Source organism: Trichoderma breve, chromosome 6 (genome assembly GCF_028502605.1).
Source record: "Trichoderma breve strain T069 chromosome 6, whole genome shotgun sequence".
In the NCBI taxonomy this organism is placed as follows: Eukaryota; Fungi; Ascomycota; class Sordariomycetes; order Hypocreales; family Hypocreaceae; genus Trichoderma; species Trichoderma breve.
The window spans coordinates 1,848,345-1,874,259 of record NC_079237.1 but is presented as its reverse complement, the minus strand read 5'-3'; the positions used below and the strand labels follow the sequence as shown (position 1 = coordinate 1,874,259).

Sequence of the window (25,915 nt, the reverse complement as noted above, 5' to 3'; positions counted from 1 at the left end):
ATGCGACCTATTGCCTACTCGTATACGCTTGATGCATTTGATCGTACACACCCCCAAATCACATGCCGGCTGCAAATCTCCTCTACAGTGACGTTTCAATGCTCCAGTCGATTAAGAGCAGCGGGACAGCCTCAAGTGAGTGGCTGGTTGTCCCATGTATTTCCTATGCCAGGGTGGGACAAGTCTTCGGGGACCACACGGGACAGACTTGGTTAAAGAGCCCGAAAAAGATGATATGCGATAGAAGTGCTTCAGCAGAGGCCGGGGACACGGTTTGAGGGTTTTGGAGAGCGAAAAGAGAAGAGACGCCCCCAGGACGAGAAATCTCTTTCCACATAGAGGTAATGCCTAGGCCTATTATTCAGGAGTAGTTGGTATTCCAGGATGCCCGGTGCCAGGTACGGATACAGATCACAATCTGGACGGCTCTGGTTTTGAAAACAGGTTAAAATCCCAGAGGCTATCCCAGTAGATCAGTCCGTCCCAGGACTTTGGGTAGGGTAGCTGGCTAAGAAGGTCGGAGATAAACCACCATGCTAGTGTAGGAGACGACGCTTTCTGAGGAAGGCCGCGATTTACCGACCACCTGCACGGAACTTTGTTGAGCAGCGAAACTCTTGGAAGAAGGAGGCCCGGGTACCTGGTCCCAAGGCCCCCATAGTTTGCACATCATCTAGAGATTTACATTCTTGAAACTCGGTTATGACCGCTTGGGACTTTGATTGCAAGGAGGAGTACATGCAGCTTCAACTGCATTTGGAACCTTCTGGCAGGCGCCACAGTTACACAAACTGGCAAGATGTGTTACACTCTTATAGGAGAATCAGTTTTGACTGACACCATCATTTTTTCTACTAATTCTTGTCACTCCGCACATGTACTGACAGGCAGAGTATTGCGGGATACAAAAAAGCAATACAATAACCTTTATTGCTCCATTGATATGATGTGTCGATATTAGATTCTGGTTTAGGTTAGGTATTGACCATCGGCTTCCAAATGAGCCATCATCCTGTGTTCATCAAACAACCAGATACCATTTTGTTTTCTCGAGCGAAAAGAGACAACAAAGAAACGGAAGAGGGGTGTGTGAGCAAGAAGATTTCCCAACGAGGGCGTGAAAGACACATTCACATGAATCATCCATGCCTACCTCATGTTACTGTTACTACTACAGGGTATTACCTACGCTTGTAGATGGAAGAGCAAGTATTAGTAGACCAGTCATTTCCCGGATGCTCGCCTACCAGATGACCTGAACGCCCTGCCGGCGAGAGATCAAAATCTGTTGCTAAATCTGTTGCGCTCGTATTATATTCTACATGTGCAGGTACATGGCCAAAGTTGGCAGACATGGGTTCATTCACCCCCGGCAGCTACGGGGGTTTAATTGTTACGCATGAACTGAAGTCACTTGAACAGGCAGCGTGCCCTGGATTTTCCATCACCTATTCGTTTCCATTTTGAGAGACGGCACAGGGTATAGAGTAGCAGTCGGGCAGCGGTGCTAACGGCCGTAAATTGCAACAGCACAGTTGCGGCTGTCGGCTCCATGGATGCTCACCAAAGATTTGATGCAGGGGCTGCCGGTCCTGGGCATTCAGCGCATAGTCAATCTATTCGGCAGGGATCCGTATCAAACATGGTCGAGGACCGCGCAGATTTGATCCTGCTGGGAGATCTTGGGAAACAGACGTGTCATGTTGCCTCAGCTGTGCGACCCTGACGAGACAACTCCTTCGTGCTGTTTGGGGTCGTGCTCGGATACTCCGTATGTAGCATAGAGTATTAGTAGTACCTGCCTGGAGCATCTCGGAGCTGAAAATTTCACTTAAGAGGTAGTATTGATTGACATCCATGGATGAAATCCTGCTCCCTGGAGACTGGTAGCTACCAATTACAGATCGGTTTGCGAGCAAGCTTCACGGCTCAGACAGGAGAAAAGTTATACATCATATTGTTGACTTCTTGCCTCACCTAACACCTGAATGGCGCTGTCATTGGCAAATCAAGGCAGTGCACGGCTTTCCCGGTGTCCTTGAAGTTTATAATTTGAAATTTGATGCTGAAGATGAGCTGTGACACAAAGGTACATATACTTTGATACAAAGCGTGCTGTATTTAGTCGCTTGACGTCGGGACCGGCTTATCTTTGGTCCTCCAGCCAACCTACCTTGACAAGCTCGAGTCAGAAACAACATCCTCTAGCTTCATCAGATACTCATGCACACATACTCAAACACCAGCGTCAAATCACAGAGGCCGCCCAACCTTTGTGTCAACATACCAAGGCGCCTAACCTTAAGATTCAAGCTCTGCGCTTGGCTCTTCGTCCCGCCCATCTCCCCGCCCCGAAATGGAACTACCGCCCGCCATTGACGCTCTAGTGCCCTTCGTCCTGCCCTGGTCCCTGATCGATGCCTCCAACACCAAAAGGACTAATTAGCTGCCAGTTTTGCTCCAAGAGGTTCATCGCCCTCAGACGCTGGCCACTCACATGGCCCTGCATAGCGACTGCTCACTTTCATGTCTAGTGCCAGCCCGTCTACGGAGCTGCAAGAGACGAGCGTCTCTGATTTGCTGCCTCTTCTCATTTGTTTTTCACACCTACATGGCCCCCTCTTTTGCCGAATGACCCTGGCCTTTTGTTACATGTTACAAGCGGCTGCACCAAAAGATCTCCCCGAGGGTGTGGAGCAGCCGCAGTCTCAGATCGTGGTGAACAGCATGGAAGATGGCGATCGGGGTTTTCGCCCACATCTGCCTTTACCATCATCGCAGAGATTGTGTCCCGATCGCTAGCGAGTGCAAGCGTCAGAGGCGTTGTGTGAAAGTCCAGGAATGGGAGGGGCAAACGAAATGAGAGAAGATGAGAAAACATTACGCCCCAAGACCACAACAACCATACGAGACGGTCTGGATGCTCCTGGTTCTCTCCCGCTGGAACTTCTGCCATCTGAGGGCTGGAAACATCCACACGCCCCCATCAAGCGGGCATTCCGGCGGAGGGATGGCCACGAAGCGGCCAGTTATCCATGGACAGTACCGAGCAGAAGACGCTCTGGTCTTCTCGCCTCTCACATTTGGCGCCACGTCCGAGCGAACTGCATGTCTAGTGCGGCGAGACAGAACGGATCGATGAAGCAACGCACGTCTCCATTTTACTGGATCAGGGGCCGTTCTTTGGTCCCAGCTTTCGCTATTGTTGTATTCAGAGATGCAGGAACGCGAGCTGTAGATGGCTCTTGCGCCCTATCGTCGGCGGGCTCGAATTGTTCTGATATCTCCCAGTATCCATTGTCATAGGCCTCATGACTTTTATGATGTACCCTGGAGAAACGGGTGCGATTTTTTTCTTTCAGTGTTGTTGGCAAAAGACATTGCATGAGACTGTTATCGCGGGTACGAATCATTTTTCGACACACGCTGAACACGTCTTCACCGGTCATAACGAATATGCTTGTCTAACATAACTTGGTACGTATCCTTCAAATTTGTGACATCCCTCAATGAGTATACTAACCATAGTCATCCATAGTGCTAATTTCAAGTGCGGGCCAACTTGACGTATATGTTTGAGGCGCCTATTTGCCAGGAGTAAGGCCGAATTGTCCTCTCCTCTCAGACTTATCTCATTATTGTTTAGCAGGCGTGGGTATGTACAAGTAAGTATTTCATACTATTTCCGTTTGTTACGTTGGCGGATCTTTCCTCCCTGTTTCTGAGGCTTGCTTGCTACTTCTCGTCTCATCCTAGTATAGCCTACCTGATACTGTTGAGCACGTCATTCGTTCGTAGAGTTACATGTACTATGTTACCTTGGATGGCATCCTGGAAAAGCGTTATCGTGGTATCAGGCAGTGTCCGTGAAGGCAATATTGCGGTGTGATTGCCGTACACTCGCATACGAACTACCGAGCGGTCAGCACAATCCTGCGGGAGAAACATATCGCCACTCCGCCATGCTGGCGGGTGCTTCAGCCAGGGTGATAACATCGAAGAAGCTCCGGTCATGTCTCAAGGAGCTATTCCTACGAGGAATACTAGGCCGTGGTTTGACCATATGCGGAAGAGAAGAACGTCTCAAGGAGACACCATTCAGCTACCACTACAATATCACAACTGGACCTCCTTGTTTGACTTGTGTCATGCGGGAAGCAGTCGGCGAAATAGTCTGGTCTCGGCGCTGCACGAGTTCCATCGTGTTAATACGAGTAGTCATTCATGCTACATGCCGCCCAGCAGGGTGTATGGTCGTCTTCGTGGGCATACGACTATGAGACACTCAGCTGCGATGCCCCCGTGTGAGTTGTGATATACATACTACACTCCCCTATTTCGTCTTCTATCCGCTTCATCTGCGTGTATGCGGTGATGGCTTCGATGACCCAAGAATCCTGTCACTTTTGTGTCGTATGTTCCCTCTAATACATATACACCCCCATCAAAAGACGACATATCTCTCTTCTTAGAGGCCGGAAGGGTTCTGGCTGCTCTTTACACATCGCTGCCCTGTCCCTGTCATTGCACCACAACTTCACTTCCGTCTCTGTTTCTCTCTTCTACTCTACTCTCTCCATGCCAGAACTCCCGCATCTTGCATGCCCGTGCTACATGCGGCTACCTGTTCACGCGCGGACTTGAAGTAGCGGGGGCGACTAGCGGCTCATCTTGTGATAGGACAGGGCAACGCAGAATGATGTTATCCCGCCTAACAGAAGGGATGCGTATTAGGGGATCTAAGAAGCCCCACGAATAACAGTCGAGAATCGTGCTCATCAAACCTCCCATTACGGCTTCCACTGCGGCTGATAGGTTTGCGATGCCTCGAGAAGGTGGTCTACCCTTGTCTCTTGCTCTCGGCTCTTAGACAAGCGGCCGTCAAGCTCCGTATCACTTAGTTTCCGTTCAATGACGGTGCATAAGGCTCCGCCAAGTGCCGCTGAAGCTCTGCCTGTCATATTACAGAAGCCTCCGAAACAGCTGTGGCAACTACGCTAACACTGGGGGATGTGCTGATTCGCTCCCTCTCTCTTTATCATTCACTTTCTTCCTTCGGCAGTACTGTTCGAGGCAAGGAGTATTAGTCTGCAGCTGTTCCAAGTGACTGTGATGAGGATAACAGCTACAACTCTGCAAAGCATGCCTCATGGGGATAATGCAGCTATGGAGCAAGTTGACTGAAGCAGTTGCTATATATGACACTGCCTCAGATCTGGATGATGACCAACACAGGCAACATGGGAATCGGCGTCTCGAAAGCCACGGTCCCTCCTCCGCGTCCCCTTCGGGATTCCCTTGCATTACTTTAGTAGCCAATCTGCATCTAAGCGGTGCATCTCCAAGCCTCTTTCGGTAGCGACGGCGCCTGAGAAGGCTTCAACTTGGCAGCCAGGCTGTATCAGGAGACCCTGCCTCGCTGGGCTTTTAGCATCGAGATGGAGAATCTCTGCGGGACTAGCTTCGCAGAGGCTGAAGCCGATGACCCTTTTGGCAGTCTGCAGGTAGGCAGAGCGGCACATTTTGCTTGACTTTCGTTTCTCTCTTTCATTTCTGATTTTTGTCCTTGTCCTTCTTCCGCTCCATCGCCGTCCCCTCTCCCCTCCGTCCACGTCCCCACGTTCTCGCCACTTTCTCATACTCGTAAGCGCGCTTCATGTAGCTTCTTTCATGTTCCTAGTCTATCTCAGCCCCAAGACCCCTGTCTGGTGCAAAGGCCGGATCTCAGGCACGGTGCTTCCGCCGCTTTGCTCCATTTCCAACCTGTGGGCTCTGGCACTAATATTCATATATGCTCATACGCCCGCCTGTGCGTGGCCAACCGGATGGTGCTGGCTCCACGCCTCTATCATATCTCATCTTTTGCTTTCAAAACACCCTCTTGACACCAGTCTAAGATGATCACCATCAAATGAGCAATCCAAAGCGAGCCCACTTCATTACATTTGGCGGGCCTCCCGTTGACTGCTCCTCCACCCTCTAGCATGGAGCTACATCGCCTTTAATTGCGGGACGATGGTGGTTACTGTTGTTGTCTCGAGCGGCTGACGGGTTTTGTTGAGGCCAGCCAGCCTACATGTTAGTTGCTGCGTCACTAGTCGAGCTACGAAACACGAGGGATCATGTTGGATCAAATCCGGCCATACAACGAGCTAGTCAGTACGTTGCCAGCGCACGTCCATGACGAGCTACGAAATGTTGCATATGCATCGTACTGATCATTACATGCAGAGGACTCCGTGGCCGTGCATGTACATACGCCCACGGAGGGTGTACTTTGATTTGACTGCATCTACCAGATCGCTGGGCCTGCACATCGATCTAAAATGGTATGCTTCGAAAGCCTCAAGTACTCCTTGGTATACTGAATGCCGCCCACTTTCCGGGGAATGACGGCGTGGATGCCAACAGCTCAATCAGAACAAGAGATACGTTTAAGAGGCGTTGTGTTTGTTTCATCGCATCGGTCCGCTCTGATGGCGTTGGCATGTCATTTCACCCACAATATTGATTGTCTTTGCCACCATGCATCGGATCAATAGGGTTGGGGCCGTAAATAATTTGCTTTCCGTGTTGCCTCTCCCCCTGGCATCGCCACTCGGGACTTGGGTAAGAAAGGAGCAAGTTTGCTGTCGAGAGTTTGTTCAGCTTGACATGGAACTTGGGAATAGTACGTGGTGGGCACGATGGATTGTCCGATGTAACTGTGACATTCGTTGATGCTGGACTGAGTTTAAAAAAGGAGGAATGATCTGCAGTTTGAAACATGACTATGATTGTCTCCTGGTATGTATATTCGTCTACAATTCTTGCTGTTTGTAGGAAACTGTTTGCGTTTGAAAGCCATGTCTTCCTGGCGAGCTCTGGTTACAGAACTGGTAAGAGAGAGGGAAAGGGGGTTTGCATCCTTTGTCGTAGAGATTGCTCATTTCGAAGAGCATCCATATAGTTCTTGCTACAGGACATATCGTCAGTGTACACTCGTGTGTAGAATCCAGCTCCCCTCTAATGGAACATAGTGTACTGTAAGAAAGTTGAACAAGAAGTACATTGTCTATTTCACGATTAGCAGCTATTTTAGTGACTACATCTATCTTTCCAACCTGTCCGCTCTATATGCGATTTCCCCCTTTTCTGAAAACGCCGAATTATGCTCTTCATATAGACAAACGCTGATTTACCAGAAACAGCCGGCCGCCGACAAATCAAGCTCGAAATGAAGCAAACATTAAGAAATACAAAATGACACCCCCTGAACCTCATTTCCGTCGAATCGGCAATGATTACGACATCCAACGAGGCAGATAGTAGCGGACGTTCTCGTAGACCAGGAACGTGACCCAAGTAGAGGGCATGACCCGGACGACTCCCGGTATCAAGCCGCGGTAGAAGCCCCGAATGCCCTCCTCCCTCCACGTCATCCTCACGACGCCCCTGAAGCCCTTGCCAAACTTCTCGTCGGCGTGAAAGACCTGCAGGCGGCTCCGGAGCACCTGGTATGGATACGTGACGGCGCCGGCGATGAGCTTCGCAGCGGAGGAGATGACGACGGTGGCCTCGGTGGTCATGCGGGCGCTGTCGAAGCCTTGGCTCTGGCGGCGCGCAAAGTAGAAGCGCTTGGCGGGCTCGTAGACGGCGAACTGGACGGCGCCGTGGGAGACGCCGATCATGGAGACTCCCAGGCCGCGGTAGAGGCCGCGGAACCCTTCGGTGGCGTAGATTGTGCGGAAGCCGGACCACATGGACGGGTAGGCGCCCTTTGCGCCCTTGTCGGAGGCGAGCATACGCGTCTTGACGACCCAGATCGGGTTGGAGAGGAAGCTGGTGGCGGCGCCGCCGAGGGCGCTGGCGACGAAGTAGTCGGAGGGGGTGGGACGTTCCGAGCCGCGGGCGAAGGTGAGGAGGTCTTCGAAGCGGGTCTTGAAGAAGAAGAAGGAGGCCCAGCTGAGGGCGTTGCCGGTGAGGTTCGGGGTGAGGCCACGGTAGAGGGAGGAAAAGGGGCGAGGATTGCTGGAGAGGGATCGCAGCATGGCAAGCATGGAGGGGTTGTGCTCGGCGGCGGAGGCGGCGCTGGTGCTGACTATTGTGAAGTTGAATTGTCAGTATCGTGAGTATCATGGAGATGGTGGTTGTTCTGTTATAGTTCTTTCTCCTTGTATCTCTCTCCTTCTCTGCTTCTTCCATCTCCTTGTTTTGTCGTTCTCTTGCCACAAACCCCCCTCATCCCCCTCCATAACATGACGAGATCAACCCTCCCAAGAGAAATCAAGACAAGGCAGAAACAACAGGAACAGGAACAGCAACTTACTCTGCATGCGCGTCTTGACAATATCCAGCGGATGCACAACTAACGTCGCAATCGAGCCCGCGCTGAGCCCAGCAATCGACTCGACCAGAGCCGGAGACAGCCGGCCGGCTTCATGGCTTCCGGGCATGGAGCTGTTCGGATCGGAGCTGCGTCCGGTCACATTGTCGGGCTGCGCAAAGTTGACGGGCGAGTGCTCGTTCATGTGGAACAGCTTTTCTGCTTTGTCAAACTGTGTGGCGTATTGGCATATAAATCGGTCCCTGTTTTTTTTTTTTCTTTGTCAGTCCAGTTGCCGCCGGTCACTGGCGGGTAGCGGCGGGCGGGTTTTTTGTTTGCAAGTTCGGGCGCTGTCGGAGGCTAGGATTCGGCTATTCGATCTTTCTGAAATTGTAAGCTGTTTTGCTCTGTCTTGTCTTGGCTGTGCTGGGGGTTGTTGGGATTCAGAGAAGAGGTGGTGCGTTTCAATTGACTGAGAACTCACTGGTTGAGGGCTTGTTTCTGGTGTTTTCCAACTTGGCTTACGGTAAAGATAAAGGGTTACATTGTTCCAATTGAATAAAAAGCGGTAGATAAAGCGCTATCGGCGCATGGATACCCTGTGCTTACTTGCACGGCAGAATTAGTTCAGGTTAGATATGTAGCGATAGTGGCATTGGAGAAGAAGACTGGTGGTGGTTGCTAATACTTGAAGAACCAGTAGATAAAAGGCACTTCCTCTGTATATCATTGCAATACTCAACTCCCCCGTAATCCCTGAGGAGTTGGATAACCGAGCTGAGGCGATCGATAGTCACTCTAGTTTAGGTAGCAGTATCAAGTATGCAACATGGATATGCGGCAGAACTGAACGAAGAATTCGCAGAGTGGTTACTTGGTCCAATTACAGTACGGAGCAGTAGATAATACATTCTTATTGGTACATGGCAGCATTCGGTGTCCTCCTTTGCGTCCTCTCGGCGACGTTGTCGTCATATTGTATCACCAGTCCCGTGCCCTGCCCTGCCTTCTTCCAAGACATGTGCATATTACCCAAACGCCATGATGAATGCTGGACATTGAGCTTCTCTCTGGCTATTCGCCTCTTCTTGTTGCATGCCTTTCCCCGTCTCCTTGAGCCGTATTATAATCGTATATCGTACAACATCGCATGCCCGTCTGTTTTTGCGTTTAGGAAAGAGGAGAGAGAAGGCTGTTTGTTCCTGTTAGTGACCTTCGCATACGTATCTTGATTTGAGAGGAACGGCATACCGGATGACTGAAGGTCGAGGGTCGCTGCGAGTGTAGCCTAAATCCAGACGAGAGAGAATCAGATTCCGGTGTCAGCCGTACATGCGCTTCAAGATCGCATACCGAGGTAGAGAATCAGAGGAAGGTAGCCACTAGATTGCAACGGTTAGCTCCCGTATAGCACAGGGAAGAAGAAATATTAGGGAATTCCATACTAGTGAATGGCGACTCGAGAAATGTCAATGAGCTTGGCAATGCGCTCCTGTAGTAGACAGAGTCAGTCCGATTGTTTCTTCACCATCATCACATCATCATCCTCTAGTCCCTCCCGCTGTCCCTCCCGCTTTTCTCTTCCTCCTCGCAGAGCCTCGTATATTCGTACCTTGGACTCTTCTGAAAGGGCAAACATCTTGAATCTGGAGGTTGTCGGGCGACGGGTTCGAACAGCAGAAAATGTTGTCGTCGGGAGATGCGAGTGCGCAAATTGATGCTTCCAAGCTCTTCGTCCAAGTGTCCCGCCTACTAAGAAATTTCGAGGCCTGCATGTACGTACCGGGAACTAGCACCACTAATGCGGTCATTACTGCTTGCGGGAAAGCGTCCGCCAATCAGTGGCCGGCTCAACTCTGGCTAATTTGATAAACCCGTTTGGCCAGGAATACATGGGTACATTGTATCGCTGCTGCGAAACATTTCTGTGGTTGAGATTTCCGAGCTTCATCCTAAGCTGCATCAGACGCGACGACGATATTGAAGCTGTTTCTCTTCCTTTTGCTCACTATTCACTGATAGCAACGCCATTCAGAGACCCAATTCCTATATCCAGCATTCAACTTCTATCTCTCGAGCCGTTCTCGTAAGGCCCCGGCCTGCAAACCGTCAAAATGGCAGTCAACAGGCATTGGTACGTTTCTCTTTGGAGCTTCCCCCAAACCTCACCCCCGTTTACCTCGCGTATTGATACCATTTGCCATGAATCAAACTGACCATAAACCTAGGGAGCAAGACAAGGAGGCCACGGTCTACATTGGCAACATCGACGAGCGCGCGACCTCGGCCATGGTCTACGAAATCATGCTCCAGATGGGCCCCATCCACAACATCCACATGCCTCGAGATCGCGTCACCCAAACCCACCAGGGCTTCGGCTTCGTCGAGTTTCGCACCCCTGCCGACGCCGAGTACGCCGCCAACGTCATGAACGGCATCAAGCTCTACGGCAAATCGCTTCGCGTCAACAAGGCCAGCGCTGATAAGCAAAAGGCAGCCGAGGTTGGCGCCGAGCTGTTCATCGGAAACCTCGATCCCATGGTCGACGAGAAGATCCTCTACGACACTTTTAGTCGCTTCGGCCCGCTGCTGAGCATTCCCAAGGTTGCTAGGGAAGATAGCGGCGCGAGCAAGGGCTTTGGCTTCGTCAGCTACGGCGACTTCGAGAGCAGTGATGCTGCCATTTCCAACCTGCATGGTCAGTACATCCTCAGCAAGGAGGTGTCTGTGCAATACGCCTTCAAGAAGGACGGCAAGGGAGAGAGACACGGTGATCAGGCTGAGCGAGCCCTGGCCGCGCAGGCCAAGTCAAGAAATATCCTTCCCGAGGCCCAACCTCTTCCTCAGGCCTTCCTCATGAACTCGGCGGCCGCTGCTCCTGCTCCCGCCAACGCAGCACCCCCATCCGCTCCCGCTGGCTTCGATTCCGGTGCAATGGGCGGCATGCCCGCTGGAGTACCGCCCCCGATGATGGGAACGCCCACACATGCGAATATTCCAAGCGGCTTTGCCCCTCCTCCACGCGGACCGTCTCCTTATGGCGGTGGTCCTGGCCACGCTCCAAATGGCTTCCCTGGTGCCGGGCGAGGCTCAGCTCCTCTCCCACCGGCGCCGTCAGGTCTGCCTGCGCGACCTCCTCAGATCCAGGGCGGATACACGAACCCTGCAGACTTCCATCCGTCCCACTTCCGCCCTCCCTCAGGGGGCCCTCCTGGCGGTGCTCCTCCGCCGCAAGGCTTCCCGGCAGTCCCGCCTCCTGGTTTCCCAGTGCCTCCTCCAGGAGCTTCAGGGACGCCTCCAGTGCCTCCTGGGTTCATGCCACCTCCTGGATTCCAGCCTCCGCCAGGCTTTGGCCGCCGATGAGACAGGCCAACTATCCGTTCCTAATACATCATTTTAATAAATAATATCTGGTTCAAGTAGCAAAGGACAGTGACTTCAATCAGGTAAGAGGAGGGCCAAAAGAATGCCATGAAAACACACAATTACTACAGACTTCTAATTTTTCTGGGGATTTTTAAAGGAGGAAACCATATTAAAAACAGCGCCCTCGAGGACTCTTCCTCGTCTAGCAGTGTCCCACGACCCTTTCCCTCCCAAGTATAATAATGGCCATGATCTCTCTGGTCAGGTATCGTACAATTTTTTTTTAATCTTTCATATATACCAGGATCCCTGCTGTATAAAAAGCCATCCAAATTTCCCTTCTGGGCCAGAAATCATGTTCTAGTGAAACAATGGGAGGAAAACCACAGAAAGAATAAAAATACCAGTCAAACCCTGTTAACTCCCTCTCCCCCCTATACAAGAACGATTCCTTCGCAAAACAATTATATCTTTTCATGGTCCTTTTTACACGAAAACACACTTCTCACAAGCTGCGAGAAAACGCGTCTCTGGCTTCCTCAGTTGCCTTGTCCCACTCTTGTTTGGCTTCTTCTCTCTGTCCCTGAACCTCATACGACTGCGCCAGCATGCCGTCTGCCACGCTCTGCCACAGCACGTTGCCGCTCCTTTCCGCTTGCTTGGCTGCCGCTCGAGCGCTCTTGAGTGCCTGCTCGCCAATGACGTTTTCGAAGAAGCGGCTGCGCATGATGCAGAGCGTGACGGCGGCTCCGAGCACGTTACTAGTGACCTTGGAGCCAGCCATGGCGGCGTGGATATGCTGCTTTTGCTGGTTGAGCTGCTGAGGAGGATCCGTCACCAAGGCCGCCATGACGTTGTGCCAGGCAGTCCGGAGATCGATGTTGTTGTGGTTGGCGCAGTGAGGCTGAAGCTGCTCGATGAGATCCAAGGTTTCCTGGTCGTTTCGACAAGACGGGTGCTGCATGATCCAGAGCCTGTTCAGCCCCGCAAGCAGCGCAATCTCCTGCTGCCCGGCCTTGATCCCAGTGCTTCCTTGCTGATGGACCTTGAAGCGGTCGTCCAGGAAGATATCGACGGCGGCTTGGAGGCTGCCGATACCCTGGTGATAGACGCCTTTTAGATAGGTCGAGAGCAATCTCACAGTAGGCTGCGTCGAGGGAGAAACAAAAGACTCAAGATTCTGAACCATTTGCTTAACCGTTGCCCATTGACAGTGACTTGCCGCTACCAATCCCAGGAGAACAGTCAGGTAAGCCTGAGCTTCTATCCGCCAGGCCCGCTGCTTAATCGCCACATTTAAGGGGATGGGGGCGCCGTAAGGTATACCAGCTGTCGAAGCGTCCCCTAACGAGTCTCAGCAAAATGCACTGCATGTAATAGTGTATGCGCGGCAGACTTACATGTCTCGAGTATCTTGAGGCCTTCCTTCCAAAACTCTGTTGATCTGCGACCTTGTGAAGAAGGCTTGTGAAAATTGGCCAGGCCGCTAATGGTAAATCTACACCAGAATGTTAGCTTTTCGTCGGTAATTCTATGGCCACAGACGGGGGCAGCATAATAGATATCCTATAAGAAGCACGTACACGAGTGATCTCAGCTCCATCTTTGTCATAAACGTCATGACCAGATAATCCATCTCGCCCTCACCCTCGCCCAGCCGCAGAATAGCCTGAGTATCATCGCTCACAGTCCTGGCCGCAGAAGACTCCTTCTTGATAGGCACGAGAAAGTCAGACTTGACATTATGCCATTCTTCGCAATCGTCCAGGCACACCTGCAACTGCCGCAGCTTCTGAGCCGTATGGTCTGGGTTCTGGTGGTGTAGACTTGCGGCGACCTCAAGCAGCAAGGTCAGCATGGTGAGCTGTGTGATCTGTACCGATGGGTCGAACTGGTATTTGGCCACTTGTGCGATGCAGGCCTGGATCTTCTCCATGTTGCCATCCTTGGTTGTCTTGAGGAGGGTGAAGCCTTCTATTAGTGAGGCGAGGACAGAGAGCGCGGTGTCGCCTCTGGTGTTGGCGACATTCTGGATGGCTCGTATGTTGTCGAGAGCGCCTGTGTCGGATACGCTTCCAATATCAAGATAAAAGGACGCTTTTAATAGGCGGAACGCATAGTACCATTGTACATGCTTGAATCTAGATATGCTTGTCAGCTTTGACCCGTATTCAGGGGAAGGGAATATGGCTTACACTTCGCAGTTAGATATGTGACCGTCTACCGCTTTTAACGCCGCTTTGTGATTTCTCTGGAACAGAACCTTGAGCATGAGATACTGCATGCAATATTTAAGATCAAACAGGCGGTGCTGGTTATTTTCATGTCAGCTGGCTGTCCTACGAACAGAGACGGATTGAAATCTAATGACTCACCTTGTCGCAAAGCGGAATGCCCTTTGCCAGAGCCGTCTCCGCCTCCATTAAATTCTCCGTCTCTTCTTGTAGAAGAGCAGCGTACCTTAACCGTACACGCGCCTCTTCCCGCGGCGCAAGCTGGGGATTACTCTGCAACGCTGCCTCTAGACACGATAATGACGTCGCAATCAGCTCTTGGTATTCGTCGACTTGGTTCGGACATAGAGTCATGGCCACGTCGTGAGAGGCGTTGCGCGCCTTCTCGAGGCATTCTTCCGCAATGGCAATCATTAAAGGCGCTGTGTTCACGGGCCGAGGTTTAGGTGTTACTGCGGGCGACTTTTTGGTGATGCTGGGGGATCTCATGGATAGTGAAGGTGAATTGGTGACTGAGGAATGCGGGCTACGTTTGATACGGGCGTCAGGAACTTGTTGAAACACTCGGGTCGCAATAGAATCATCTTCTTGCTTTTCTTGCTTGATCGCTGCACTGGGATACAGCGGTTTGACAATAACAGTCTCCTGCGGTTTGACAGCGACAGTCTCCTTGGATTTTTCTTGGCTGGTGACGGGGACAATCGGCGAACTCGTCGTCGTTGATATAGGCAGAGAAGTGATCGACGGCTGCTTCTGGATATCTTGAAGATTGACATAATGCATCGGCTCTTGCTGGAAGAGCTCTGAAGGAGACACATATTGCGGAGGTTGCGGCAGCTCGGGGAGCGAAGCCTGCTGGGGCTGCTCAGCGATCTGGCTCGGTTGAGATATGGGAGGCTGCTCAGCGATCTGGCTTGGTTGAGGTATGGGAGGTTGCGATTGCGGCTGCGGTGGCGGTTGTGGTTGCGACTGTGGTTGCAGCGGCACCGGTGGTGGTAGAGGTTGCTGCTGCTGCTGCTGCTGAGGCTGCTGCTGTGTTTGTCGAGGCTGCGAATAGTGTTGATGTTGCTGCTCTCCCTGCTGCTGTCGCTGTTGTTGATGCTGCTGCTGCTGCTGCTGCTGCTGCTGTTGAACTTGCGGCGCCAGTTGAGGTGCCGGTTGAAGCACAGGCGACTGATATTGTATCGGCTGCGGATTAGACGGCGGTCGAGTCGGCGGCACCGCCTGGCTCCTTATGGGCGACGGCTGTGGAGGAAGGGAGGGCGCAGGCGAGGGTGTATGATTATGATATATCGGAGGCGGTTGATGGCGCGGCTGTTGGCGTTGGACCTGGTGAACTTGTTGGAGAGCCTGCTGCTGATGCGGCGGTAACTGCTGGTGAGGGAGAGCCTGGTGCTGCATCGGCTGCTGCGTCATGGGCTGCTGCTGGTGATGCTGTTGCTGCTGCTGCCAGACGTTGTTCGGTGGCAGATATTGGCCCGTCGGCGGTAGGTGATGGCCGCCGCCCTCGTAGTTTGCGAAGCCGTTGAAGTTGACGCCGTACGGCGACGGCTGGTGGAACTGCTGCGGCTGCATGTACATGCCGTGCTGAGGTTGAGGCTGAGGCTGGTAGAACTGCTGCTGCTCGTGGCCCATGGCGCCGGGATACATGGACTGCTGGCCATGGTGGAGCTGCTGCTGCTGGTTATGTTGCTGCTGTTGCTGTTGCTGCTGCTGTTGTATCTGCTGCTGCTGGAAGTGATAGTCCGCAGCCGGGTGTGCGTACATCTGCTGGTGATGGTGGTTGTGGTGATGCTGCTGCTGCTGGTCTCCCTGGCCAGGAAAGGCCTGTCCCGAAGGCAGCGTCCCCCGGAACGACATCGCTCCGTCAGCATCTGCCGCTCGTCTTGCTGGTGGGAGAATGAAGCCCTGCGCAGCCAAGTCTCAGGTCATGCTGCTTTCCGCCTCGTCGTCGACTTCATTGGCTATTCTCTCTCTCTCTCGTTGTCGTCGCTCGAATCAGCGCGCTGCCATTCGGAGAGCGAGCGCGCGTGTGCTTTTTTGTCTCTCGTCGAGGCCGAGCCCGCTGTGAACAGGGCTTTTTCTTATTCGTCTTCTCCAATCGTCGTGATCGCGCGTCGCGGAGGCAAAGAAAAAAAGTGCAAAAGAAAAGGGAATGCAAAAGGCAAAATCTGGGATTCTTTTCCCCCCTTCTGGCTCCCTCCGACTCGCAAAGGCTCGACGTTGGCAAAGAAAGTTTCGCGGCTTCAGTGGTTGAACAGAATGCGGGATCACTGTGCGAATCAACGCGCGCGCCAGAAGGCCGTTCTATCACATGGTTGGCTCAGCTGGATTCAGCGGGCGGTCTGTCCCGGTACCAAGTACACGTACTACGCAGATCCGGATGTGCTTTGACGGCACCCGGATGCGACTCTAAGTGTTGCCATAGGTTTTAGTGCTATTTGAATGGAGAGAGAAAATACATTAGTCGGAAAAGATGGTAGAGTAAATGGATAATTTTAGTTTGATGACGATCATTTTACATGTACGTACTGGACTGAATGGTATTGCCTTTTATAGAGGTACCTTGGCGTGATAAGTACCTGTACGAAGCATTGTGAGGCTATCAAGTTGGAGGGAGTGCCAGTTTACAGCAACTTCTACGGAATAGGGCTAGTACAGGGTCGTCGTCTTGAATATGGGCTTGAATATTCACTCTTGGGACATTATCATGATGCTCATGGAACACTCATAGGCGTATTTGCGTGCATGTATTAAAACAAGATTTAAACACAAGGTATAACTAGGTAGTTAGGTAGTGTGGTCTGATGGACGGCTTCTGCTTGCCGCGAGCTTCATTGGTAAGTTACATGACATACATTGCAGCGTAACAACATGATTCTTCAAACGCGTAACAATGGACCCCATTCTGGCGGTCTTTACACAAAATCAAGAAGAAGAAAAGAAAAAGTAAAAGAAAAAAAAAAAAAAGAAAAACAAATCGTAGCTAAACGCCGTGACATGCATATGCACCATATACCGCCCAAAATCACCACACTTTTTGTTGCGTAAGGAAAAATGTGGAGGCCCCAAAGGAGGCCGAGAATATCAACATTACACACATGTCCATTCAGCAAACACGCACCATCGAGCGGTGCGGTCTGCCAGCACCAGGCCTCGCCAAACGCCCCTCTCGGAACACTTGATGATCGTCTCCCAGGTGCCGCCATCGCTAACCTCTTCGTCTGGAGTCCGCGATCCAACGCTGATCCCCTTGCGCTCCTCCTTTCTCATAAGACGAAGAATCTTGCCTCCCGGTGTCTGGATTGCCAGTTTGGCGGGCTTCTTTCCCGCAACGGTCCCGCTGGCTGAGCTGGGGTTCGACCCGCTCGCGCTGGAAGCGTTGACACTCATCGCCGAAGATGGCCGAATGAAGGGAATTGGGCTGGCCGACCCGGGATTCGACGACGGTGTGAGAGGCCCGTCTGAAATGGAGCTGGGGTGCTGTCTGATAGCAAAGACAAAGGTATTGTTCAGAGCCAGTTGCTGACACTGAGGTTGGACAACATAAATATCATGCCTCTGTGCGTGAGGCGTCGGATGTCGCGTAACAAATTCATAGGGCGGATTTTCGCCCGCGTGGATGATGGGTAGAGTAAAGGCCAAAGGATGGGGAATATCCTTGATGCTTTGCATCAAGCCCCTTTTCCCGGCATAGACTTTCAGCATGCCCTGGCCTTCGTCACCAGGGAGTAGCGCCTTGACTGTGTAGCGCTTCACACCATTGAACCACTCAGCCTGCGCCAGCGCCTTCTTCTTGACGATATCACCATTCTCAAATAGATCGCCATCATGATCCTTTGATAGTGCTCGTGCTTCAACTTCGGCTGCAATCTCAACGTCGGCCGGTACGTTAAAATTGATGTGGACCATCTCAAGATCTTCTATCCTGGTCAGACTAGTGTTAAAGTCAACCAGCTCGATGCCGTTCTTGAAGTATGCCGGGCATGTGCATGGCAGGTTGAGCAGCGTGTCATAGGCTACTGGGGGCACAATATGCTGCTGGTCGTGATGCTCCGGCACATGCGTCCAGCACAGCTCAGTAGGCCGTGTGAGGAACCACCAGGTGTCTGCCGAGGATCCGGAGACGCTGGAGTAGAGGGCACGTTTGGGGTTCGAGGGACTTGCTAGACAGGTGTCAATCATGCGCCATTCGTCGTCGACAATAACTGCGTTCCACCAGTGGTTGGATCTGGGCATCACATTAAGGTCGGGAATGTCGCCTGGGGCTTTCAGGTAACCCCTTACAACCTCGCAGTGCAGCCCAATAGCAGAGCACATTTCCATCACAAGGCAAGCGTATTCTTCTGCGCAACCCCTCTTTGCATGGATGGTGCGCTCGGTGTCGGCGTCGCCCTCGAAATCTTCTTCCCAGGTGATCTTCTCTGCCACCCAAGTAAATATCGCACGAAGCCGTTGCAGATCGCTCCTGTAGGGCCTGCAGATGTAAGTTTGTGCGAGCGTCGCCACTGTCGTCCCCTGAGGCGGCTCCTTTATGAACCGGGAGTTCTTGTCCACCTGGGCGAGATTGATCATGTGGTAATTCTCTGGTTTATGAACGGGCATGCCGTCCGCCCCTTCGTCACCTTCGATGCCCTCATAAAGCTCATCGACAGGATTGAGTGTGGGGTGGTCTTGCATCTGGCAGCGCTCTCTGCGCTCGGTCCGTTCGATTTTGCTGACGGAATTGGAGCGGTTAACATCTCGACGGACTTGAACCCAGTCGATGGCAGCGCCGAGGCCCATCTCCCTGGCGGCATCGCGTCTGGAACGAGCGCCGCTCAGCGAGAGCATGCTCGCTCCAGGTGCTACATTATGTGGCTGCTGCAGGCGAGCAAAGGGCGAGGATCTCACGGTGGGCACATGGCCGGCGGCGATGCTACCCCGGTTGCTAGCAACGCCCGTCTTGGCTGAGTCGAGGATCTTCTTGAAGATGTTTCGTTTCGGTGATTTGGGCGCGACAAGTCCACCCAATCCAGGGGTACCATCTTCGTGAATGCCAACCTGGGATATCGGCCGAGAAAACCCACTTCCGCTACCACCTCCGGCATAGTTGCTAGCATGACTGCTGTGGTAAGTCACGCCGGTAAACGGCGAGTCAGGACGGTCCCCTTCATCGTTGCGCATGCTAAACGAACTCTGAGCACGGTGGGCGGTCCGAGCCAAGCTTCCGGCGCTTGTCGCACTAAAACCACCGGCAGAGACGCCGCTCCAAACGGTCCTGTTTGTACTCTGGGTCGAAGAGCTACTGTTGCTCTGATTACCGGTTGACGCATTTGTTTGAGTCGTTTTTGTCGTATTGGTGCGCTCGATACTACCCACCGCTCTATCATATGGAAATTTCCGTCCCCGTGTCCTTTTATCCATGGTGACCAACTCTCCTACAGTTGACCCAGTGGACGACTTTGGGCGTGAATAAGGATGCCCCTTTGGCGGTGGGGGTGGGGGTTTATCGTCATCGTCATCGTCGTCATCTTCATGGTTCACCACGGCTGGCATACTCGAGCTGTGTTGGTGCATTCTTTGGATCTGCTTCTCCATCCTCTCCACGTAATTGCTCAGATGGGGGTCGTAGGGCTTTTCGCGATGTCCATCTTGTTGTGATGCATTGTGTGAAGAATTTCCACTCCAAGTCTCGTAACCTTCGTCAAACGCTATTCCTATCGACGTCAGCGGCCTAATGCGCCCTCGTTCCCCTCGTTCCTTTTGTCTTTGTTGCGGTGCTACCAGGTCGAAAGAATCGGGGGACCAGGGATCAAATGTCCGCTCCAACGCCCTCTCTGGCGACTCCGCCTCGCGACCTCCAATGCCTTCCAAGCGATCTAGCTGCTGCATCACATCATCCATTGCTTCGCGTAATGGTGACGGCGTCATGTGGCTTCCCTCCATGGATGGTCGATGGGAACCTCCACCCCTGGGTGTGTGGTATCCGTTACGCTGGGTCCCATAGCTGGTATCGTTGTAGGAATCGTATGAGGCCTGCCTTGTTAGATCTCGAAGATCCGTGTAAGAGCTGTTGGAATGACGAGCTGGGCTGTATGGCTCGTAGGACATGGCCGAGCCGTGCCTTGGGATTTCTGGTCCATTATATGACACGGTAGAACGCATAACGTCCATGGGGTTGTACGAAACGGTAGAGCCTGTTCTTGTTATATCTGCCGGGTTGTATGAAACGGTAGACCCCGTTCGCGTAATATCCGCTGGATTATATGAAACGGTAGATCCCGTTCGTGTTATCTCTGCGGGGTTGTATGAAACGGTAGAGCCCTGCCGTGATAGGTTGGAAGGATTGTATGACACTGAGGAGCCGTGCCTCGATAATGACTGATAGCCCTGTGCCCCTTCATCGGGATCTGCCCGCCCAACATGCCTGTGAGGTGGTGGTGCCGGAGGCGGTGGAGAATCGCTCCTCGTCATATTTTCCAACCGGCTCGGTGGACGAGTCGGTGAGTGACCCATGGAAGGAGCCGGTGAAGGAGCTCTAGATCCATATCCATTTGCCGGTGAGATTGAGGGGGAAGGAGCGCGAGCGATATCCTCATGAGCACTCCTTGCAAGGACAAGAGCAGTACTTGAGGCTGCGGCCGAATTGCCCCTTGATCGTGATGATGTGGTTGACACCCTAGACGGCTTTTCCTTGAGACGCGACGTCGGTGTTTCTCGAAATGTTTCTGGTTGTTTTGCTGTGGTATAATGTGGCGCTTTGGCATATGCCTCGAACGGTTTGCGAAATGTTCGTGATTTTTGCGGCACCGCCTTGGGCCCTGACGCTATATTCGGCGGTATAGGACTCGGTGTTTTTGTTGGCCGAAAGTCTTCTGGTAGTACCTCGACGAAATTGGACGGGAAAGACCCGACAGTCCTCCGATCTCGAAATAGCCTGCCCACCCACCACGAACCGTCTCCCGCATTCAGACATTCGATCAAGTCGCCCTCGATAAATCCCAGGTCGCGTTTGGACTGCAGAAATGTTAGCAATTGAGAGCAAGCCGGCACGCGACGTCATATGACAAACCTCGCCTCCCCAAGAATAGATGGCCCGGCACCAACACGGAAATCGTGAGGGCAACGGCGGCGGTGATAGCGCCATAATGTTGACAGTTGCGCCACGCTTCAGTCGCCGAATTGACCAGCTCTGAAGTTGTGGGAGAGCAAATGGTCGAAGGAAGAAGGAGAAGGGGGAGGAAGAGAGCGAGAGAGAAAAAGGGAACAAGGGCAAAAAAATTATCCCCGTTGTTGTTTATCCCTTGTCTGGCAGCAAGTATCGGGGTGACAGGTGTGTGCAGCTGATGGAATCAATCGACGCGTTCGGCACCTCGCCGCTTCACCGAACAAACCAGGCTGGCCGTCGAAATCTCAGCCCGACAACGCGCAATCGAAAAGGCGCGGCTGGCGATGGATTAGAAAAGGCCCAGAATTGAGAGATGGCACATGTCCAAACGCTGCGATCCAACGGCGGCAGCAAAAAGCATGATACCCTGGGCTCTTGTTGATGGCAGACGGGGGGCGGATTGGAATTCTCTTTGTCTCTCGCAGCCCTGGACCTAGACGCAGCACAGAGCAGGAGCAGAGACCCAGCAACTCAAGGGCTAATGCAAGCTGAGCACAGGCAGAATGGATCAAATGGAAGCTTGTGCAATTGAATGCAATGCAAACTGCAGGTAGGCTAGGTATTGGGTACCAGGAGTTGGGTGCAGGGGGCCCGTGTGTGTCAAGTACAGATGAGATTGTTGGACAGACAAGGAGCTGTGCGAGAGCTGTGCGAATAGTCGGCGAGTAATGGCAAGCAGCGTAGCAATTTGACGTTCTGGTCTCGCAGCCGCAGGTCGTGGATTGGGCTGCATCAAGCGAGATTGCAGCAAGGCATGGACGCAGCTCCAAGGTTCCAAAGGTCCGCTTCTCAGCGTTGTCCCCGTGCTGGAGCTACGCAGCTACGGGACTGGCCGACGAAAAGCTGCCGGCGACGCCTTGCAGGGCCCGGGACAACAGAGGGGCAGATGGCCGTTGCCGTGGTGATCGATTTGGAGGTGGCTGGCGGAAGGGAGCGCGGCCCCTCGTGTTAGCGCCATGCGCTGTGCGATGGCGCTAACAACGCCTGTGATCAACTGTAAGACGAATTGGAAGCCTGCGAATGGCGAGCCAGATCTTTGGGTGGCTGGGGGGAGGGGGATCGAGGCGCGGTTCCATGGCGACGGGCTGCAGCAGAGAAGAGCCTCCCTTTGGCTTTGGTGTAAGTTTGAGTTTGATTGAATGTCTATCTATGTCTCCGGCCCAGGTACGGAGAGCTGACGGCGAGAATAAGGTATAGTAGCGGCCGCCGAAGAAAATTTGCTGAAACGTGTGGATTACGTCAAGTATGGAGATTGCTAGGCGCTACATGAAATGCTGGTGGCTTAAAGCACTAATGCCAATGTACTAAAGCATCGAGCAGCATTAATGCCTGTACAGCTGAGCACAGCTCCATCCAAATCCTCCACTGCAAGAGTGAGGTCCTTAGTAATTGACGTAGGTATTCTGAAGTGCTGGGCTGGGCTGACTGTTAGGTACACCTCGTCCATCCATTTCCCGCCCACACCCCGATATGCACTATGGGTTGCCGTGCAGCAGAAAGCAGGCAGAATGCACTGCTTTCGTGCATTGGCGTGAGCAACAAGCTGCATGTTTGTTGATCCCTCCTCAGCTTTATCAGCCGCGCATGCATGACTGTTTATCGCAGTGCAGATGTCCATCATAATATTGTCGAAATTTTGAAATTATCAACAGCACAGCATTGACGTGATGGATCCATTAAACTTCAATACAAACTTAGTACCTGTAGGTTCCAATTAGTGGTCCTCCAGGCCTAAAGCCCGCTGGTGCAACCTAAGAATTCCCCCCGCCAGCCCAAAAGCTATCCCAAAGCGGACGTAAACAAAAACTACCCCCTACATGTAGCTGTCTGCAGACTCCACTGCCCCGGACAACCGTCCATTTGTTCACTCTTTAACCTTGACTGCAAAGCAGTTAGAATGCTACTACTATCTGCCGTTTGTATATTAAACTAGGGCTCCTACGGTTACGTACTGTTGACGCCTTGTTATCCGATCGTTCTTGGCTTCCTTCGGCTCGACATCTGCCGCAAGTTCCACTGTTCGCTGCTTAATCCCGACTGACGCCAATTTCGACTTCCCACCAGCGCGGCCCTTGCGCATATCGCCTTGCCTGCCCTGTTTTGTTTAATTGCGCCGGCATCTGGGAGAGTACGAACACAAAAGGGAAGGGCAATATCGCTTGACCCTTCGCCAGGATGGCTGATGACGAGAGTCTCGCGTCGGACTACCAGGTGCTGGAGGAACTAGGCCGTGAGTCCACTCTTGTTGACGGTTTGCTTGTTCGCACGACTAACGTTTGTCTTCTAGGCGGAAGTTTTGGAGTTGTTTACAAGGGAATCGATAAGATTACCGGAGAGACTGTGGCCATTAAACATGTATGACCTGCCCTGAATTACCCGCTTTCATGACTCTTATTCCTTTCAAAGAAGGGGCAGTGAACTAACGAGACCGTGTTGCGCAGATTGATCTTGAGTCCAGCGATGATGATATTCAAGACATTCAGGCCGAGATTGCTGTCCTCAGCACCTGCGCCAGCCCCTACGTGACCCAATACAAGGGTTCGTTTCTGCGAGGCCACAAGCTATGGATTATCATGGAGTACTTGGGTGGCGGATCCTGTTTGGATCTGGTAAGTCGATGCTGCTGTTCATTCTCTCATCTTGAATTCGTTTCTAATCAACCACTTCTTCTAGTTAAAACCGGGAAACTTCACTGAGGCACACATCGCCATCATCTGTCGCGAACTTCTCTATGGAATCCAATATCTGCATAGCGAAGGCAAAATCCATCGTGATATCAAGGCGGCAAACGTCTTGCTGTCAGATAATGGCAAGGTGAAGCTGGCTGATTTCGGTGTCGCCGCCCAGCTCACCAACATCAAGTCTCAACGCAACACCTTTGTGGGCACTCCGTTCTGGATGGCTCCTGAAGTAATTCAACAAGATGGCTACAGCTTCAAGGCCGACATTTGGTCTTTGGGCATTACTGCAATGGAGATGGCCAATGGAGAACCTCCTCTCTGTCACATCCACCCGATGAAAGTGCTCTTCCAGATCCCCAAAAACCCACCACCACGACTGGAAAATCGCTTTAGCAAGGAATTCCGGGATTTCGTGGCCCAGTGCCTAACCAAAGAGTGTGGTCGTCGGCCCAGCGCTAAGGAGCTGCTTCGGCACAGATTTATTCGCTCGGCTGGTAAAATCGAAGCTCTCCAAGAGCTAATCATGCAAAGGCAAATGTGGGATGCCAATCAAAATCGCCAAAAGCATCCGATTTACTATCAAGAAACTCTTCAAACAATCTCAACCAAAAGTGGCAACGATGAAGCATGGGTGTTTGATACGGTGAAGTCCGTAGTCCCACCGAAGCGGCCAACTATCAAGCATCATCGTAAATCATCGTCTGTACTCTCAGCTGCCGAGGAAGGATTTCGCAAGTTGGACATCAATGAAGGCCCTCTGGGTTCTTCATCACCTTCGTCACCAGCTGTTAGCACTATCCGAAAGTCAACAGTCCGGCGTGCACCTTCCATCATGCAAGTTCCCGCGTCATATGCCAACGGCTCTCCCCGTGGCTCAATCATTGCTCCTAAACGACCTCTTCAGCCCGACATGTCTTTTGGCAATTCGGGATCGACTATGCGTCTGTTTCAAAGAGTTCCATCAGATGAACCGGCCGGTGCGCTCGTGGTCAGATCCACGACCCCAGATGATGACGTCTTTGTCGACGAGAATGTTCCCCCACCCGCGGCTACGCCGGTCGAGCCCAATAGCAGAGAAGCTCTCTTGGGGCGAAGACTATACTCTAAGGCAGTAGAGCCCACTCTTGCAGAGCTTCATGCGCAGACTTCTACCATGGCAAAGCGGGAGGCGCTGGCCAAGCTATCCGAAGCCTTTGCAGCATTGGACGCCGTCGATCCGGAGGGATCGTACCATCTTATGAACAACCTCATCACAGCCATGAGCCAGGATAATAAGTTGAACGCATCAGTATTGCGTCAGTCTGTACAAAAAATCCCAGATGATGGCACTCCTCAGGGAACAGTGGTCGTCAAAACCTCGACTCCGTCACCGAGCCCTGCCAAATTGGCGCTGAGCTCCTCCACAAACCCTAATTTCAGGAGCCATCGCCGACGCCAACTCGAGTCACCTGTATCAAAGGAGAGCCTAAGAGATCAGGACAAACAAGCTATCGAAGACAAATACCCTGGGCGGGAAACCCAGTCAGGTATGGAGCACTGCAAGCAGTTGTCTGACGTGCTGTACAATCGGTGGGCTGATGGCCTGCGGATCCGGTGGCCGGCTATATGATTCAACAACTACAATTTGCAAAACACTTTTTTGCATGTACCTGAATAATGCGATTTGAAACGAGTTTAATGGATGAAGTGATAATGTTGGGTTTCTCTTGGGAGGGGATTTGTCAACAGTTTGACACAATTTCACACGCGATATAATGAATTTGGCATATCAAGTCCCGTCCCCCGGATGAGGAGCAACTATTAGAGGGATGAGGCGTTCAGGATCTTCGTCTAAGATACCTATTTTGACCTGAAATTTGCGGCTGATAAAGCCATTGGAGTACGTACGGGTGCTGTCTCTTTTCTATGTTCTATTCTTCTTCTTCTCTTCTTTTCACCTCTTTACATCTTTTTTTTCTTCAACTTTGTTCGATTTGTTTTTTTTTTCAAGGTCGAGGGAACGGGCGTCTGATAGGATGATTGATTTTTATTTGCTATTCGGAATGTGCGTATGGATGTATGTAGCCATGTAACCCAACATAATGGAAGGATATCTCATGATGGGATCAACGTAAAACTGGTATTGACGATTGCAAAACGCCGTACTATATATTTGTGCCTTTTTCCAGATTGTCGCACT

General features: G+C 52.1%; 5 protein-coding genes across 5 annotated transcripts; 2 read left to right on the top strand and 3 right to left on the bottom strand.

Annotated features, from left to right (window-relative positions):
• Nucleotides 1-7,283: 7,283 nt before the first annotated feature.
• On the bottom strand, nt 7,284-8,510 carry T069G_09510 (mitochondrial carrier protein domain-containing protein; the record flags this gene model as incomplete). The annotated part of the gene is made up of 2 exons (XM_056176720.1): nt 7,284-8,080; nt 8,309-8,510. 2 exons carry the CDS (start codon nt 8,508-8,510, stop codon nt 7,284-7,286), a joined length of 999 nt encoding a protein of 332 aa, XP_056025198.1.
• A 1,909-nt stretch (nt 8,511-10,419) lies between these two features.
• On the top strand, nt 10,420-11,668 carry T069G_09509 (RNA recognition motif domain-containing protein; the record flags this gene model as incomplete). Its single annotated transcript, XM_056176719.1, has 3 exons — nt 10,420-10,439; nt 10,534-11,522; nt 11,574-11,668. 3 exons carry the CDS (start codon nt 10,420-10,422, stop codon nt 11,666-11,668), a joined length of 1,104 nt encoding a protein of 367 aa, XP_056025197.1.
• A 508-nt stretch (nt 11,669-12,176) lies between these two features.
• T069G_09508 (cohesin loading factor domain-containing protein) lies at nt 12,177-15,765 on the bottom strand (the record flags this gene model as incomplete). The annotated part of the gene is made up of 6 exons (XM_056176718.1): nt 12,177-13,015; nt 13,072-13,169; nt 13,255-13,812; nt 13,867-13,982; nt 14,047-15,150; nt 15,235-15,765. 6 exons carry the CDS (start codon nt 15,763-15,765, stop codon nt 12,177-12,179), a joined length of 3,246 nt encoding a protein of 1,081 aa, XP_056025196.1.
• A 1,233-nt stretch (nt 15,766-16,998) lies between these two features.
• Nucleotides 16,999-21,034, bottom strand: T069G_09507 (transglutaminase-like superfamily domain-containing protein; the record flags this gene model as incomplete). The annotated part of the gene is made up of 3 exons (XM_056176717.1): nt 16,999-18,382; nt 18,446-20,904; nt 20,960-21,034. The coding sequence occupies 3 exons, from the start codon at nt 21,032-21,034 to the stop codon at nt 16,999-17,001; spliced, it is 3,918 nt and encodes a 1,305-aa protein (XP_056025195.1).
• A 2,196-nt stretch (nt 21,035-23,230) lies between these two features.
• T069G_09506 (protein kinase domain-containing protein) lies at nt 23,231-25,345 on the top strand (the record flags this gene model as incomplete). The annotated part of the gene is made up of 5 exons (XM_056176716.1): nt 23,231-23,285; nt 23,343-23,410; nt 23,497-23,664; nt 23,729-25,024; nt 25,073-25,345. The coding sequence occupies 5 exons, from the start codon at nt 23,231-23,233 to the stop codon at nt 25,343-25,345; spliced, it is 1,860 nt and encodes a 619-aa protein (XP_056025194.1).
• Between the last annotated feature and the right edge of the window lie 570 nt (nt 25,346-25,915).